Here is an 18,790-nt window from a genome sequence, read left to right on the forward strand (position 1 = left end):
GCACTGAATGGCTACTTCAGAGGTCTTGGCAGAAACGACCGCGGGGGGGGGCGGGAAGAAGGTGACCTTTGCGTAGAGCAATCCGATTGGCTCACGTGACCGGCGCCATTTTGTTGGGGGCAAGGGAACTTCCGGTCGGTGCAGCCCTGGCTTCCTCCGGTAAGTGTTATAGCGTCCCCACAGGCGCCGGGAAGTAGAACTGTCCCTGTACGGTATTTTCGTAGGAGGTCAGAAGTTAGTTCCCGACACTTTCCGGCACTGACCGTGTCATCCAGTTCTGAGCCTCGTTTTCTCTTACGCTTGACGCAGAGAAGCCTGCACATTGAGGCTCAAGCCGCGGAACCCACTGCAGACCTTCCCCCTGCCCTCACAGATTGCCTGTGGCTGGGTTGACTGTATAGAGGTCTGAACAGGCTGGTTGATAATTTCGCTTGGTTGGTTATTTTACAACCTCGTGTTCAGTTGAGATAATGGGACTGAAAAACAAACCAACAAAAATCTGGTCCACTTTTACCTCTCTCTGACCGTCGTCACCGTCTGTAAAATGAGAAGGAAAGACTAGATGAGATTCTTAGACCCAGTAGAAACCACTGTTTGCAGAGGAGTTCGTGGTCCGTAGACTTTAATTGCGTCAGAGTTGCGAATAACTGTTTTCTGCTTCTTCCCACCAAAATGTCAGCATCGGGAGACAAGGGGACCGTGTCTTTTTCATCTTCGTAGCTCTTCCTCGGTCTTTTCTCTTGCTGCTGGTGCCTGGCACACAAATGTTTAGACAGAAAAAGTCGAATAGAGTATTTGCTCCTGAACAAGTCACTTAGCTTTGTCGGGGGCGGGGCAGGGGGTCAATTTCTTCATCCGTAAAGTGCTGATAATAGCGATAACTAGAGGGTTTCAGGAAGGATCAAATGAGAATTATCAGTACCTTTTCACACACTGGTTATCAGCCATAATCACTTAGTGCCTCAGGTGTACAAGTTTGGACAAAGACAAGGTCCATATTGTAGGCATTTAGTCTAGTTTGGGAGATGTGATCTATGCATAAAAGACAAATAACATAAGGTGACTACCAGGGAGCACCAGTCTTGCTGATGAGGAGGTAAAAGATAGGTGGAAAGATGAGGTGGAAACATTTTAAAATGTAGGTTAAACAAATAGGGTGGCAGATGATGAATACTTTATTCTGTAAGCGGTAAGGAGACCCTGTTTGAGCAGGTGGGGGAAGAAGGTAGATGGATAGAGAAAGGTGTGGCTAAGTGCCCAGACTCTGCAGTTAAGACTGCATGATTTTTAATTGCCACATGCTAACTGTGCAACCTCGGCTAAGTTACTTAACCTCTCTGAGCCTCAACTTACTGATGTGCAAAACAGGGGCAGTCATAGTTATTTCATAGGGTATTGTGAGGATTCATGAGAAAAACTTGAAAATATGCAGTGTGCCCAGCACATGTAAGCATTAAAAGTGTAATAACTTTTATTCTTACTACTTTATAAGACAATTCTTAGGACGATTAAGCTAACAAAGATAGGTGCTCAGGAGAATTCCCTGGTGGTCCAGTGGTTAGGACTCGGCGCTTTCTCTGCCGTGGCCCCAGGTTCAATCCCTGGTCAGGGAACTAAGATCCTGCAAGCCGCGCAGCAAGCCGCGCAGCGCGGCCAAAAAGAAAAAAAATTCAAAAGATAGGTGCTCAGGAACTGGATACACCAGAAATTGAAGACAAAGAAGCTTGATAGGAGATCGTGATAGTCCCAGACTGTGAGAGCTGAAGGGAAGGGACGAATTGGAAGCACTTTAGGAGGGAAACCTATCTGCTTTGGTAACTGACCAGAGGAAAGTTACCTTTGGCAGGAAAAGGAGAGGACGATGGCCAGGTTGGCAACAGCTGAGAGACTGGCAGACTTATAGAGGAGGAGCTTGCTTTGGACAGGGTAGAGATGTGAGTTCAGCCTGAGGCGATGGTGGGGAGATTTCAACGCTACCTTTAGATATGTGACCCAAGCCAAGGGGACATATCAGGGCTGCAGGTGTAGGCTTAGTGAGTGCAGTTGAGTTCTCTAAAGTAGAGATTGTAGAAGCAGAATATCTTTGAGTATGTTTCCAGGGTTAATGCACCCGACGATTAAATCGATGCTTCCACCTTTCGGCCCAGCAGGAAACAATGCTATTCAAAATCAGAAAATCAGATCTTCTGCTGGGAGTAACAGCCAGTTTCCAAAGCACCCGCCACCTCCCTGTAGACATCTGTTTACATCTGCCTTCACATCTCATGCTTTATGGCACAGAATTCTCCAGAGTCTTATCCCAAACTTGAATTTGCCCAACTAACTGAACAAAAACGCTTTACTGAGAAAACTGTCACCCTCCCTCAGAGGCAGTGCTCTACTTGGAGATGAATGGTCCTCCTGAGAAAGGAAAACCCAGCTTCCTTAATTTTCCTAACAGAATATTGTCTTTGTTGCCCAAATAAATGTCTATTGCTTTTCAAACAATCTAGAGGTTACTTCAAGCAACAGGGTATGTTCCTCCATCTCGACTGATGCTTTGCAAAGAGAAGCCAATAAAAAAAACTCTAGCCTTGCTGGTTTTAATTAATTCATGAGAATGCTCAACACATTTCTTCCTTGGTTTTGCTGAGTTAATAACTACAATATATACTTTATGCATGCAGAATAAATTTTACCCGTGATTATGGCTCCATAGGTTTAAAGGACAAAATTGCTACATAAACCTATCAGCTTACTGAGAGTTCCTAAGCCAATATTTTTTTGTATTATACGTCATATCTTTGCAATTACTTACCTAGAAAAAAAGAACACTTACAATACTCAGTGATGACCAATATCTTCACAAAGAGAGCATAATGTTATTTCAATAATTTTTAAAATGACAAACTCTGTAAGTCAAAGGATACCAAAGAAGATGGTAAATTTATTTCTACTTTTTGCTATCATAGCAAAGCAGTTTTGGTACCTGTCCTTTCACTAAAACATTTGAATATTGGTCCATATACTTGATTCCTGTTACACTTAAAAGCTGCAACTAGCTGTTTTATCAGCTTTCTTCCACTGAATTAATGATTACATAATAAATCTGATATTTCATTAAAAGCAATTCCAACTTAGCCCTTTCATTATGGGTCAAATGAAATTGTTGGGCTATTTTCACCATAATCTTGATTTTATGATTTAATGTGAACACATTTTATGTGTTCATATTAAATAATCTTATATATAGTTAAAAGTTTTTTTTTTCATTTTTAAAGAAAATAATAGACTTTATTTTTTTAGAGCAATTTTAGGATGTAGAAAAATTGTGTGGAAAGAACAGAGTTCCCATATAGCCCCTTCCACACACACAATTTTTTTTTTTAGTAGATCTTTATCGGAGTATAATTGCTTCACAGTACTGTGTTAGTTTCTGTTGTACAACAAAGTGAATCAGCCATATGCATACATATATCCCCATATCTCCTCCCTCCCTCCTTATCCCACCCCTCTAGGTGGACACAAAGCACCGGGCTGATCTCCCTGTGCTATGCAGCTGCTTCCCACTAGCTATCTATTTACGTTTGGTAGTGTATATATGTCCATGCCACTCTCTCACTTCGTCCCAGCTTCCCCCTCCCCGTGTCCTCAAGTTCATTTTCTACATCTGCGTCTTTATTCCTGTCCTGCCCCTAGGTTCATCAGTACCTTTTTTTTTTTTTAAGATTCCATATATATGTGTTAGCATATGATATTTGTTTTTCTGACTTACTTCACTCTGTATGACAGACTCTGGGCCCGTCCACCTCACTACAGATAACTCAATTTCGTTTCTTTTTATGGCTGAGTAATATTCCATTGTATATATACACCACATCTTCTTTATCCATTCATCTGTCGATGGACATTTAGGTTGGCTCCATGTCCTGGCTATTGTAAATAGTGCTGCAGTGAACATTGTGGTACGTCTCTCTTTTTAAAAATTTATTTATTTTTTGGCTCCGTTGGGTCTTCATTGCTGCGTCCGGGCTTTCTCTAGTGGCAGCAAGTGGGGGCTTCTCTTGTTGTAGAACACAGGCTCTAGGAGTGCGGGCTTCAGTAGTTGTGGCTCGCGGGCTCTAGAGCGCAGGCTCAGTAGTTGTGGCGCATGGGCTTAGTTGCTCTGCGGCATGTGGGATCTTCCCAGACCAGGGCTCAAACCCATGTCCCCTGCATTGGCAGGCAGATTCTTAACCGCTGCGCCACCAGGGAAGTCCCACATGTCTCTTTTGGAATTATGGTTTTCTCAGGGTACATATCCAGGAGTGGGATTGCTGGGTCATATGGTAGTTCTGTATTTAGTTTTTAAAGAAACCTTCATACTGTTCTCCATAGTGGCTGTACCAATTTACATTCCCACCAACAGTGTAGGAGGGTTCCCTTTTTCACCACACACTTTCCAGCATTTTTGTTTCTAGATTTTTTGATAATGGGCATTCTGACTGGTGTGGGGTGATACCTCACTGTAGTTTTGATTTGCATTTCTCTAATAATTAGTGATGTTGAGCATCTTTTCATGTGCCCCTTGGCCATCTGTATGTTTTCTTTGGCACACACACAATTTTATTATTAACATCTTGCATTAGTATGGGACTTTTTATTACAATTGATGAGCCAATATTGATACATTATTAACTAAAGTCTATAGTTTACATTAGGGTTCACTCTTTATGTTACACATTCAATAGGTTTTGACAGAGGTATCCACCATTACAATACTATGCAGAATAGTTTCGCTGCCCTAAACATCTTCTGTGCTCTTACCCCTCATCCCTCCCCCTCCACCAAACCTCTGGCAACCACTGACCTTTTTTACTGTCTCCGTAGTTTTGCTTTCTCCAGAGCATTATACAGTTCAAATCATACAGTGTGTAGTCTTTTCATATTGGTTTCTTTCACTTAGCAATATGCATTTAAGGTTTCTGCATGTTTTTTTGTGTGGTTTGATAGCTTATTTCTTTTTAGCACTGAATAATATTCCATCACATGGATGTACACCATAGTTTGATTATCCATTTATCTGTTGAAGGACATCTTGGTTGCTTCCAAGTTTTGGCAGCTATGAGTAAAGCTATTATGAACATTCATGTGCAGGTTTTGTATGGATGTAAGTTTTCAATACATTTGGGTAAATTCCAAGGATTGTGTGCTTAGTTTTGCAACAAACTGCCAAACTGTCTTCCAGAGTACCATTCTGCATTTCTATCAGCAGTGAATGAGAACTCCTGTTGTTCCACATCCTCCGGAGCACTTGGTGGTGTTGTTTTGAATTGTAGCCATTCTAATAAGTGTGAGATGGTATCGTTGAAATTTGCAATCCCCTAAGGACATACGCGGTTTAGCATCTTTTCATATGTTTATTTGCCAACTGTACATCTTTGGTGAGGTATCCATTATCTTTTGCCCTTTAAAAACTTGGGTTGTTTTCTTATGGTTGCATTTTAAGAGTTCTTTGGATATTTTGATACCAGTTCTTTCTCAGATATGTGTTTTGTAAAGATTTATTCCCTGTATGTGGCTTGAGTTAGTTTTTGTGAAAGGTGTAAGGTTTGCAACTAGATTATTATTATTATTTTTCTTTTTGAATGTGGATGTTCAGTTGTGCCGGCACCATTTGTTGAAAATACTATCCTTTCTCCATTGAATTGCTTTTGCCCCTTTGTCAAAGACCAGTCTTTGTCAAAGACTCTCTGGGTCTATTTCTGGGCTCTCTGTTCTGTTCTATTCATGTATTTGTCTATTCTTTCACCAGTACCACACTGTCTTGATTACTGTAGTTTTATAGTAAGTCGTGAAGTTGGGTAGTGTCCACTTTCCAACTTTGTTGTTTTCATTCAATAGTGTGTTGGCTATTCTGGGTCTTTTGCTTCTCTATATAAACTTTAGAATCAGTTTGTCGATAGCCACAAAATAACTTGGGATTTTGATTGTAATTGCATTGAATCTGTAGATCAGGTTAGGAAGAACTGATATCTTAACAATATGGAGTTTCCCTATACAGAAACATGGAATATCTCTCCATTTATTTCTTTAATTTCTTTCATCAGATCTTATACATATTTTATTGGATTTATAACTAAGCATTTCATTTTGGGGTGTTAACAAAGATGTTATAGTGTTTTTTAAATTTCAAGTTCCAATTATTCATGGCACACTGATATTGGTAATCTGTGTCTTCTCTTTTCTTAGTTAACATGGGTAGAGGTTTATCAATTTTATCAATTGTTTCAAAGAACCAGCTTTCGGTTTCATTGATTTTCTCTATTGAGTTCCTGGTTTAAATTTCATTGATTTCTGGCCTCAGTTGTATTAAGTTATTTTCTTTTGTTTATTTTGCATTTAACTTGCCATTCTTTTTCTAGTTTTTTTTTTTTTTTTGTAAAGAAGCGTTAACTATTGATTTTAGATCTTCTTTTCTATATATGCAGTCAATGCTACACATTTCCTCCTAAGCCCTGCTTTCATTTCATCCCCAAATTTTGATGTTATATTTTATTTCATTTAGTTTAAAATATATTTAAATTTCTCTTGAGACTTATTTAATCCATGTATAACTTACAAAGTGTATTTAATCTCCAAGTGTTTTGAGGGTTTCCAGGTATCTTTGTGTTATTGATTTCTAGTTTAGTTCCACTGTGGTATGAGAACATACTGTGTATGATTTCTGTTGTTTTAAGTTTCTTAAATTAAATTTAAATTTCTGTGTTTAATGGCTCAGAATGTGGTCTGTCATGGTAAATGTCCTCTAAGAGCCTGAGAAGAATGTGTATTGTCATATGTACTCTATGAAGTATTCTATAAATACCAGTTAGATCTAGTTGATTGACACTGTTCAGTTCAACTATGTTCTTAATGATTTTTTTGCCTATTGGGTCTGTTAATCACTGACAGAGGGATTTTCAAGTCTCCAGCTATACTAGTGGATTGGTATATTTTTCCCTGTAGTTTTTGCCTTATGTATTTTGATGCTGTATTTTTAGGTACATATACAGTAGGGATTTTTATGTCTTCTTGGAGAATTGATCCCTATATCATTTTATAATGCCCCTTTATCCCTGATAATTTTCCTTGCTTTGAAATCTTCTTTGTCCGAAATTAATGTAGCTACTCTTTCTTTTGATTAGTGTTGGCATGCTGTATCTTTCTCCATCTCTTTACATTTTATCTATATGTGTCTTTATATTTAAAGTGGGTAGACAGCATATAGATGAGTCTTGCTTTTTTATCCACTCTCAAAGTTTCTGTCTTTTAATTGGTATATTGAGACCAATGATGTTTATAGTGATTACTGATATAATTGGATTAATATCTACCATATTTGTTACTGTTTTCTGTTCACTGCCCTTGTTCTTTGTTTCTTCTATTGTCTTTCATTCTATTTCTGACTTTTCTGGCTTTAATGGAGCATTTTATGTTATTCCATTTTCTCACTTCTCTTAGTGTATCAATTATACTTTTTTAAACTTTTTTTTGGGGGGTGGGGGTGGTTGCCCTAGAGTTTGCAATATACATCGACTACTAATCCAAGTTCACTTTCAGAGAATACTATATCACTTCATGGGTCGGGAAAACACCTTGTAACAGAGTATCCCCAGTTCTTCCCTCCCATCCCTTATAACACTGTTGTCATTTATTTCATTTATCCATTAGCTATAATCACCAGATACATGTGGCTATTGTTACTTTGAACAAACTGTATTCTATTTGGGAATTCCCTGGCAGTCCAGTGGTTAGGACTCCACGCTTTCACTGCCAGGGCCTGCGTTCGATCCCTGGTCGGGGAACTAAGATCCCACAAGCCATGTAGCACAGCCAAAAAAACACCAAAAAACAAAAAACGACAAAACCTATTATCTGTTCATGAAGAATAAGAAAAATAAAAGACTTTATCTTCATGTATTCTTTCTCTAATGCTTTTCTTTTCCTTTATAGATCTGAGTTTTTGACCTTCTCTGAAGAGCTTTTACATTTCTGGCAAGGCAGGTCTACTGGCAACAAATTCCATCAACTTTTGCTTGTCTAAGAAAGTCTACTGCTCCTTCACTTTTGAAGAATAATTTCCAGGGACACAGAATTATAGGTTGGTGGTTCTTCTCTCTCAACTTTCTTCTTGCTTGCATGGTTTCTGAAGAGAGGTCTGATATATTTCTTATCCTTGCTCTTCTAGAGGTAAGTTATTTTTCCCTTTTGGCTTCTTTCAAAAAATTTTTTTTGTTTTTCATTTTCTGCTTTTTGCCCATGATATGCTTAGGTGAAGACTTTTTTGGCATTTATCCTGTGTGGTGTTCTCTGAGTTTCCCAGATCTGTGGTTTGTACCTGTCATTAATTTTTGAAAATTCTCTGCCATTATTACTTCAGACATTCCTCTGTCCCCTTCTCTCCTTCTGGTATTCTCACTGCACACTTTCTGTAACTGCCTCACAGTTCTTGGATATTCTGTTCTTCTTCGTTCTTTTTTTAAAATTGATTTTCAGTTTTGGAAGTTTCTCATGACATTTCTTCAAGCTCACTGATTCTTTTCTCAGCCATGGTCAGTCTACTCATGATCTCATCATAGGCATTCTTTTTTTTTTTGTGGTACGCGGGCCTCTCACGGCTGTGGCCTCTCCCGTTGCAGAGCACAGGCTCCGGACGCGCAGGTTCAGCGGCCACGGCTCACGGTCCCAGCCGCTCCGCGGCATGTGGGATCTTCCCGGACCGGGGCACGAACCCGTGTCCCCTGCATCGGCAGGCGGACTCTCAACCACTGCGCCACCAGGGAAGCCCCATAGGCATTCTTTATTTCTGTTACAGGCTTTTTGATTTCTAGTATTCCCTTTTGACTTTTTCTTAGCGTTTCCATCTCTCTGCTTACATTACCTCTCTGTTCCTGCATATTGTCACTTTTTCCATTAGAGCTCTTAGGATGTTAATCACAGTTGTTTCAAATTCCCAGTCTCATATCCATTATGTGTGAGTCTGGTTATGATGCTTTGTTTATCTTTAAAAACTGTTTTTTGGTCCTTTAGTATGCCTTATAATTTTTTGTTGAAAACTGAACATGATGTACTAGGGAAAAGGAACTGAGGTACACAGGCCTTTGGTGGGGTTTGTTTATCTGGCCAGGAGCTGGACTGTGAGCAGCGCTTGCTGCAGCTGTGTCATATGCTGGAATCTCCTCTGGTGTCCTTGTCTTTGTCTCCACTGTTGTCTTTGGGTTTCCCGGTAGACTTCTTCTTAGAGAAAGTCTAAGATGTGCAGTTGTTTGTTTCCGTTGTAATCCCTTGTTATTATACAGAAGCCCTGTTGACGAGGTGGTGAGGGGTAGCGGGGAGGGGAAGCATTCTATAGGTCTATGGTTAGTCTTTTCGTGAGCTTGTGCCTCTGGCCTGTGACCTTAACAGGTTTTTTCCCTCCTCTTTAGGTGCCAAGAAGAAGGGGGCAGAAGTTGGGTATATCTGTTCCCCCAGGTTGGTCAGGCTCTGATAATATCCCAGCAAGTTAGGCTCTGGTAAAAAAGTTTCCCTAAGGGCAGCCTTTTTAAGAAGAACAGAATGCTCTGGTGTATTTCAAAATGTCTACTCCCACCTGCCTCCCCCCCGCCGCCCCGCTGGAATGACGGGAGAGTTTTTTCTAATCTTTACTGTGGGAATCTGGTAGGACTTGTGGAGGTAAAACTCGTGAAAGTGCAGGGTTCCCCCTAAGACTGGGCTCCCCCAGGAGTTTTTAACTCTCAAGCTCATCCACACTGAGACTTGAGCAATTCTTCAATTACAGTTTGTATTTTCCTACTCAGGTCCTGGCTCCTACTGTGGTTTCTGCTCCCGAGGCCCTGGTCTGCTCATCAGCGACTCTCTGTATCTCCCTGTCTGTCTCTCCAGTTTGGGGGCAGAGGTTTACCCTGTGACCTCAGTTCTCTGAACGATTTTAAAAGAGTTGACGATCTTAAGTTTGTTCGGCTTTTTTCTTATTATAAGGGTAGGAGAGATGATGTCCAAGCTCCTTACGTGCCAGACCAGGTCAAAATTATTTTTAAACATAATATTTAAAGACTTAATTGTGTAAAATTATTAGCTGTAAAAGTTTCTTTCGCTCACTCATATTTCTTCACATTTGCCATCTTTCTGTTGTTCCCATTAGCCACACAAGAATACAGCATGGCTGGCCCTAGAAGAGGGGTAGTTAACTGGTAACATGGAACAAGGCCTTGAAGACTAAATTATCTGGATGAGACATGCACAGACTTTACAAGTTGTTTACCAAACTGTTTGATTCCCCCAAAACAATAGCCTTAATTTAAATTGACCATATGAACTTGCCTTCACCTACAATCCTTCTAAATAGCAAGGAAACAATTCGATAACAGGCTTAATCAGCACATTTACACTGTTATTTGACATTGGGATCAGGTTAATATTTTTACTTGAACAAAGTAAAAGGATATTCCCAATAACTTAAGTGTAGAACCATTTGGTTTGCTTTTTTATTTAGGATACTGTAGAAATCTATCTTCTCCAATATAAGATAGTAAGGAAAAAAAAATTTAAACTAGAAACTATAAACAAGAAATTAAAAGTAAAATTTTCATAGTTATTTTAGAAATGTCTTTAACAAACCCCCTGGGGTGAGGGGGGGGGATCTAAATTACTGTTGAATTTGTGCAGTGTGTTCTCCTGGCATGAAGCTGTAATTAACTGCTTTGATTCCTGTTTTAAAATATATATATACCTACACACATATGCACACACAAGTCAAGTTTGTCTAGGAGAGATTCTTATGACAAAGTCAAACAGAGGAGATTTAAAATTTTTCTCTTAAATATTTTAGGATATAGATCCATAAGGACATTGCTAACTTTTATGGCTGGTAAACTGTAGGTTTACAAAATATGGCAAATCCCTATCTTTTCACCTCCTTAGAAAGAACAGTTTCTAATTCAAACACCACTTACTGGTATCTAGTAAAGGGATTTGCTCATATTCACGGAATTAACAAAATGGTTCTGAATAAGTATTAAGCTTATATGAAGCTGAATACAGAAAACACATCCTATGAAATTAGCTAGTCGTATATGAACAATGTGAAAGATTCATAAGCAAAATTTTATTTTGCAATAACTTTTTTTTTTGCAATAACTATTTTTGTGATTATGAATATAGAGCCTGATCCAGGAAGAAAATTAATAGATAGCTATTCTTTTTACAAATTAATACACTATTTACTGTATAGTTGATAAACATATACCTGCAGCACAGCAAAAGAAAAAGAAAACTTTACACTGTGGATGATTACATGACATCCAGTGAGCCTAATGTATCCGCTTCATGTAGGTCGGTATATTTTCACTTGTCCTGATGATCAAGTAAAAGGTCACAGGGCTCATCTGAAAAGAGCCACATCATAACTTTGGTGCTGTGGCTGAAATAAAACTGTAAGATATACACAACCCCAGATAGATCTGTCTTAAATGAATAAAGAAAAATAACAATGTAATTTATTTAAAAATACTTCAAAGACACTTTTCTTGATTAAATCTGTGACCACTTCATTTTTCCTGCCTCCTTAGAAAGTTCTTAATCAGTGAGGTTTCTTCCATCTTATTACCACATTTACTCTATCCACGATGTCACACACTGTCCATGTTACTCATGGACAGTTCAGTGCTCACATCAACTGAATATTAAAAAAAAAACAAACCTCTCATCAGAAGAGTGGTACGTTAAGGATTCTATTTTGCGAGTTTATGGGAATGCACCAAAAAATGTCCTTTTTAGAACATAATGGTTTTCTTTCTCCTAAAATAATGAGCCAAAATATTTGAGTGAAACAAATGACACAAAAGTACAACTCTTGGAGGAAAAAATCTGACATTTACCAACAGTTTGGGGGAGGTGAAAGGTCAACACTTAAATGATGCAGTCCGTAACATGAATCAGTAGTGTATCTATGTCGGGCAGAACTTCTCCACATTTGGGGCAAGAATGAATTGGAATATTCTGTTGTTCCTGCTGCATCCAGTTTCTATCCTCAGCTCCTGGGAATAAGCATTAAATGAAATGTTAATCCATTCCTTCCATGTTGCAAGCAGTTTTTAAAAACAGATGGTGAATTTTAATTTTAACATCAGTTAAACTTGGTAATCAATACCTCGTGGGAAATGAATACAGGTTTTTTTCTGGTCTTTAACTGAAGTAATCGACACATATAGAAAAAAATCTCCAAAAGTAATACCTGCTTCCCTATCATGTTAAGATTTAGGCTCTATTCCAGGTTCTAGGTATGTGAAAATATGTGGTTTCGGTTTTAGGTACAGGATGATACATGTTCTAGTAAAAACTAGAATATTTGAGAGAAGAAAAGAGATAGATGAGGATGTAAGCTAAGGAGGAGAGAATTTGAACAGAGCATGGAGAGGGATCCTGGAACAGTAGGTACCTTCTCAGAAACAGAGACAACAATTACGGTTATTCAGTAGATGCTTTTGAGCACTTGGGAGATGGGAGAGAGGGACACACACATGGTGGGGACATCAGGCAAGAAAAAGAGACAGTGGCAGGACGTGAGGGAAGCACTGAGACTGTGTCAGACACAAGGTGGTTTTGTGGGGGAGGGCAGAGAAGGGCGCCTGGCTCAGACTGCTCGGTGCAGACAGGCCCCCTGATGAGACCAGCTCTACTTGAGAGGAGTCTTAAGAATGAACAAGAGTTATCCAGGCAAAGGAAGTGAGAAGAAGAATTGAAGAATCAGTCCTATTGTTTCCCCCAGTTCTGGAGTTGGACTGAGGTTCAAGTCTTAAATCAAAGAATGCTCTGAAGAAGTCATGGCTCTCAGCAGGTCCCCTGTGTGCAGGCCATGCTCAGTACAGGAAATGGTTTCTAGTTCCCAGAGCACCTCGTTGATCTGATCTTTCTGCAGCGATGCAAAGCATTTTAGTTTTTCAGCGTCTCCACCCAGGTCTCTAGATGTTTATTCAGCCCCCAAAATGTTTGTTTTTGCAGATGATAGTGGAGGTAACTTTTTTTTTATTAATTTATTTATTTTTGGCTGCTTCGGGTCTTTGTAGCTGCGCGCGGGCTTTCTCTAGTTGCGGCGAGTGGGGGCTCCTCTTTGTTGCGGTGCGTGGGCTTCTCATTGCAGTGGCTTCTCTTGTTGCGGAGCGGGGGCTGTAGGCGCGCGGGCTTCAGTAGTTGTGGCACGGGGGCTCAGGAGTTGTGACTCACGGGCCCTAGAGTGCAGGCTCAGTAGTTGTGGCGCACGGGCTTAGTTGCTCCGCGGCATGTGGGATCTTCCCGGACCAGGGCTCGAACCCATGTCCCCTGCATTGGCAGGCAGATTCTTAACCACTGCACCACCAGGGAAGCCCGAGGTAACTTTTAATATGGTTATTTGCTTCTGAGCATATTATCTGAATTCACTAACATGGGAGACTGTTCACTAACATGGGATAGTTTGTGTTAAGCAAACTTTAGAAGCACCCTTGAATAGAAATACTGATCACAAGGCATGGTTTCTGAAGCAGGGAGCTTTCTAACAGTCTCATTGTTTTAGATCAGGGGTCAGTAACTTTCTGTAAAGGGCCAGACAGTAAATATTTTAGGCTTTACAGGTCATAAATTTCAGTCATAACTACTCAAGTCTGCCACTGTAGCATGAAAGTAGCCAGACAATATGTCACTAAGAGGGCATGACTATGCTGCAATAAAACTTTACTTATGCAAACATGTGACAGGCCAGATTTGGCCTGTGGGCTGCAGTTTACCAAACCCTGCTCTAGATGACAATCTGCCACTTATCAGGGTCTGTTAATTCGTCCCTTTAAACTTGATTGCATCTGTCTGTGCCTTTATTTTTGTCCTGGTCTAGGTTTCAAGATGCAGACTGGGGCTGTTTTATCAGCCAGCTAATGGGTTCCCTCTGCCTCCTGGCTCTTCACTATAAAATCAGCTTAGTCAGTTTTTTTGTTTGTTTTTTTTTTTTGCGGTACGCGGGCCTCTCACTGTTGTGGCCTCTCCCGTTGCGGAGCACACGCTCCGGACGCGCAGGCTCAGCGGCCATGGCTCACGGGCCCAGCTGCTCTGCGGCATGTGGGATCTTCCCGGACCGGGGCACGAACCCGTGTCCCCTGCATCAGCAGGCGGACTCTCAACCACTGCGCCACCAGGGAAGCCCAGTCAGTTTTCATTATTAACACATCACACTCATTTCTGCCTCTGCCCTTTTATTCTCATACAGAAGTTATCTAAATCCTGGCTTCCAGGTCAAGCTTAAAGTTACATCTTTCCAAGGCCTTTCTCAACCACCCTGGCCCTTAGGGGTTATCCTTTCCTCTTATCTCCAGCACCACTGCTATTTCTATTCCTTACTTGTTATCTTGTACTATGAATTCATCTTTTTATGTGCACATCCTGTCTCTCCAACTAAAGCATAGGCCTTCACGGATCTGACCATGCCTTATGCCCGTTTGTTCCCTCGTGTTCATTCAAGCGCCCAGACCAGAGTAGACACATAGACGGCTGCAGACGGCAGACGACAACCATGATGAAATATACTGAGAGGAGCTATTGTTTAAGGCAGCTTTGTTAGGAAACAAACAAAAAATCTTAAGACAATCTGTTTGGAATATTGTTTTTTATAAGACAAAAAAACTTATTAGGATAATTATGAATACATTTGCACTCTGTGGCAATTTTTAGATTATAAGTCAAAGAGTGTTTGACCAGTTTTTTTTTAAGTGTAAATAGATATTTGCCTTATATAGCTATGAGGAAGGAAAATCTTCCCCTAAGAAATCCAGGTGCAAGAGATTGTGCTTTTTTTGAACCAAACCAATCGCGGAGGCACTTCTAGGTATGGGGTATATGGATGTTCCTAGGATTTTTTTTTTTTTTGGCGGTACGCGGGCCTCTCACTGTTGTGGCCTCTCCCGTTGCGGAGCACACGCTCCGGACGCGCAGGCTCAGCGGCCATGGCTCACGGGCCCAGCCGCTCCGCGGCATGTGGGATCTTCCCGGACCCAGGGCACGAACCCATCCATGTCCCCTGCATCGGCAGGCGGACTCCCAACCACTGCGCCACCAGGGAAGCCCATTTCCTAGGACATTTAAATTCACGTTAGAGAAAAGGCCTGGCGGTGCTTGCGTGGGCGGGCGCAGCCTTCGGAGAACACAGCTTTAGCCGCTGATGCTAGAAGTGCCTGAGGCTAATGTTTATGCCAGTCCTGCGCTGCTTCTGCATCTGCCCCATGGATACTATGTGTATTATTTTTTTTGGAATTTTTTTTCTATGTGTATTTTTAACCTGAATTACTACCTCTAATACTTACTTGAACCTAATTTTTCCTGTAAAAGAACTCTGGCGGGGGCATCAGTGGAGTTAGGAGGTAAAAGGGATACTCAGAAATTTCCCTAGGATTTAATAGTTAACTATACATACTAATATTGCTTCCTTGCTGTTGATAACACTGTGATAGTTCCATTTCAATAGTCTGTTGCTATGTGGAAGGGACTTAGACTCAGCCAGCATTTAAAAAAAGTTAAAGAACCAGTTATGTGAAATTTGGATAACATCTCTCTCTCGCTCTCTTTTTTTTTGGATAACATCTGACACCCTGATTCTTCTTAGTGGCATTGCTATTAACTTTTCATCTAGCTATGTCAGTCTTTGATCCTGTGAATTTTATGTTTTTTCATATCTAGACTCAAGGAAAATACTTCCCTTTCAGTGATGTAATTTACTGTAAATGACGGAACATTATTACTAGAGTATTAAAACCACGTAATAAACAAAGCACCATACTTTGAATAAGTGTCACGATCAATTTCACTCAGGGAATTAAAATCTGGATGTAGTACATAATTAGTGCCAGTCTATTACATGCAGTACCATGTAGTGGTGAACAGTCGGATAACCTTGGGTTCCATGTCCAGTTCTGCCCCTAAAAATCCTCATGATCCTTGGTTGTTTAACCTTGTCTTCTGGAAGATGGTGATACTATATACCTCGTGGAATTTTTGAGGATCACATGAAATAATATGTATGAAGGGATCAGCACAGCATCCACGCGTGGTAAACTCTCAATAAATGGTAACATTACTATGTGCAAAACAGGAAGCAAGTGAGCATATAAGCTCCAAGGGAGCTTATTTATTAGAGTACTTAAATGCATATTTAGAACACATAAATAATGGGGTAAGAGTTCACTGGAAAGAGACTGTAGGAAGAGAGATATGAATGAGGGAAGGGCATCTACATGAAGGATACCGCATAAGCAAGTATATGTAGCTATATAAGCTTAGGATAAGTTCAAGGAACAGGAAGTGATTCCATTGGCTAATATCTATAGGGGAACAGAGTGAGAGAAGGCTCAAAAGTTTGGCTATGCCAGGCCTTAACTGCTAGTGTGAAGAGTCTGGTCTGGATTCAGTAGAGAGTAGATGGAGTTTGAGGTACTGTGGAAATAAGACTGATAGGTGCTATATTTTTGGTAGCTTGACTTGGAATCCATTGTATAGAATGTAGTGGAATATTTCTTCAAGCATCTTCCTCATAGGACAGCTCACCCCGGGAGCCCTGACAACCTAGAATCACACGTGACTCACCTCTTTGAACGAGATAAGCCTGCTGGTCAGCGTCACTTGCTCTCGCCCCATGACGGCTCTGCATTTCCATCAGGGACTGCCTGCTGGGATGAAAAGCAGCACTATATGTGAAACCCTGAAATATGACAACATTAAGCAGGCATTCAGCAGAAGTATGAGAAAAAATGACCTAAACTACAAAGCCAAGGTCCATAGAAACCAGAATTTAAAGAGTAATTTGAGTTTTAAATATTACTGGCACTAGGATACAATGTAGTAAAAGTAAATAAGATTTTTAAAAATCAGGAAACAAACAAAATGTCAATTGATAGGAGAATAGATTAGAAAAAAGTGGCATATTTCTAAAACAAGACACAACAGAGCAATTAAACAGAGTGAAGTAAATCTACATATATATACACACACACACAGAGTTCAAAATTAGTTATGTAAAGCAAGTTGCAGAATAATACCTGTAGTGACTGTTTTGTAACCTAGGCACCTTGTTTTAAGAAATTAATATTACCTTGTTTTAAGATATTATATAGATGTGTATATATGCAAAAGTACAAAACAGCTGGGGATGCTACCCACCAGTTCCAGGCAGTGTGGGGAAGGGAGAGGACTATAATGGCGGGGGGTGTGGGGAGAAGAATGCAACTTCATCTACAACTCCTTTTTCTTTTAATAAAAATATACTTGAAGCAAATCAAACAAATATTAGTAACTGTCAATTCTGGATGGATACCTATTGGTGTGTATTATTTTATTCTCTGTATTTTTCTATTTCTATTCCTCAATATTTCAGTTTTTTCTCAAAATGAAAATTTTAAAGATAGAAGTAATTTTAGCAGTATTTTCTTTTAAAACAGTACAGAATTATTTAAAGTGTTAGGAATATTTCATCCATGACAATGGCAGGATATGACTTCGGAACACATAATGTCACGTTTTTACAATTTATCTAAAAGAACTCGATCAGGTTCCCACAAGATGCTGCCAGGCCTTGCAGGGCAAACGAAGTGTTAGGGACACCGTCAGGCAAAGTGTGCTCAGAGCGATTCTTATAGCTCAAATTAGGAAACACTCTGGGTCACCTCTCCCACAGACCGGGTGATATGTGCTGTAAGTCTTCCCCTCATTTACCTGCCTCCATCTTCAAAAGCATTATTCTCTTTCAGCAAAATTGCCAGCTGCAATGCCAGTTGCTCCTTTTCTTCATGAATCTTCTCTCTTGCTGCTCTTTCAGCATGAAAGTCAGAACAATAAACCTCCATCTGTTAGAGGAAAAAAAGAGACAGAAGTTACCACCTAGACAAATGTGGATTCTCTACAGCTTACCTGCTGATAAGGTGAAGAGGTAGTGCTGCATCCTGTGACATTGTCTTGCAAATAACAGGCACTTGTTCCTGCTAGAAACCAGTGTAATCACCATGACTTTCCAACTACCTTCAAACAGAAGACACAAGTTACCTGTGTGTGTGTGTGTGTGTGTGTGTGTGTGCTTTAAACTATCAGAGCCCAGCAATTACACAGATATAGGTAGTTTAAATACTGTGTGTACCATTAGTTCAGTAAAATTCTCTGGTGTCTTTTTTAAAAATAATATTCAGCAGTAGCTTAATATAGTAAATGGTTTATTTACCCTGTCAGGTATATTTATGAAGGCTGGCCTTAAGCTAAATTTAAAATAACAACAATAAATAGATGCTATTTATTGAATTCCAAACATCTGCAGGGTCCTATGTTTGGTGCCCTTATTGACCATTTTATTTTCTCCTTATCCAAAATCCTGGGAAGGCAGGATTATAAAGTAAAAATGAATGCCTTAATAGTGAATTGAGCATTATTTTAATACCAGTTTTTAACTTCCTATATGTAAAATTGGGTTTTTCATTTCAAATTTAGTGGTTCTCGGATACAAATTTTCTTTTTTTCGGATACAAATTTTTATCCATTACTTTAAAAAGTAAAATTAATAAAAATTTAAATATTCTAAGCACACTGTAGTTACCAAAAAAAGTATGAAATAGATCATTTTAAGGGACTTCTGCCATTTGTGAGTGATCCAACATTTTATGGTTATCATTGATAGATTATGGGCTTTTTTTTGAGTCAGACCTAAATCTTTTTTTTTTTTTTTTTTTTTTTTTTGCGGTACGCGGGCCTCCCACTGTTGTGGCCTCTCCCGTTGCGGAGCACAGGCTCCGGC

At 39.8% G+C, this 18,790-nt stretch overlaps 2 protein-coding genes and 1 long non-coding RNA gene across 6 annotated transcripts in view; 1 reads left to right on the top strand and 2 right to left on the bottom strand.

The window, feature by feature from the left end:
• The window catches only part of MCM10 (minichromosome maintenance 10 replication initiation factor), a 38,883-nt gene extending 38,144 nt beyond the window's left edge, over positions 1-739 (bottom strand). Inside the window, exon 1 of the mRNA XM_024116408.3 lies at positions 515-739. The gene's annotated coding sequence lies outside the window, so the exon portion shown is untranslated. The remainder of the gene's footprint in view (positions 1-514) is intronic.
• LOC129392509 (uncharacterized) lies at positions 33-11,352 on the top strand. Its single transcript, XR_008618499.1, has 3 exons — positions 33-159; positions 7,954-9,471; positions 9,798-11,352. It is a non-coding gene; the product is annotated as an uncharacterized lncRNA (long non-coding RNA).
• A 499-nt stretch (positions 11,353-11,851) lies between these two features.
• Positions 11,852-18,790, bottom strand: part of OPTN (optineurin) — a 42,827-nt gene continuing 35,888 nt past the window's right edge. For 3 of the 4 annotated variants that reach the window (XM_007126036.4, XM_028495722.2, XM_028495720.2), the window contains exons 12-14: positions 17,725-17,855; positions 16,600-16,682; positions 11,852-12,035 (exon numbers count right to left, since the gene is read on the bottom strand). In XM_007126036.4, coding sequence (XP_007126098.2) covers positions 11,908-12,035; positions 16,600-16,682; positions 17,725-17,855 — 342 coding nt within the window. In that variant the 3' untranslated portion in view covers positions 11,852-11,907. The remainder of the gene's footprint in view (positions 12,036-16,599; positions 16,683-17,724; positions 17,856-18,790) is intronic. The other variant, XM_028495721.2, reaches the window with a different exon arrangement.

This window comes from Physeter macrocephalus, chromosome 11 (assembly GCF_002837175.3).
Source record: "Physeter macrocephalus isolate SW-GA chromosome 11, ASM283717v5, whole genome shotgun sequence".
Classification (NCBI taxonomy): domain Eukaryota; kingdom Metazoa; phylum Chordata; class Mammalia; order Artiodactyla; family Physeteridae; genus Physeter; species Physeter macrocephalus.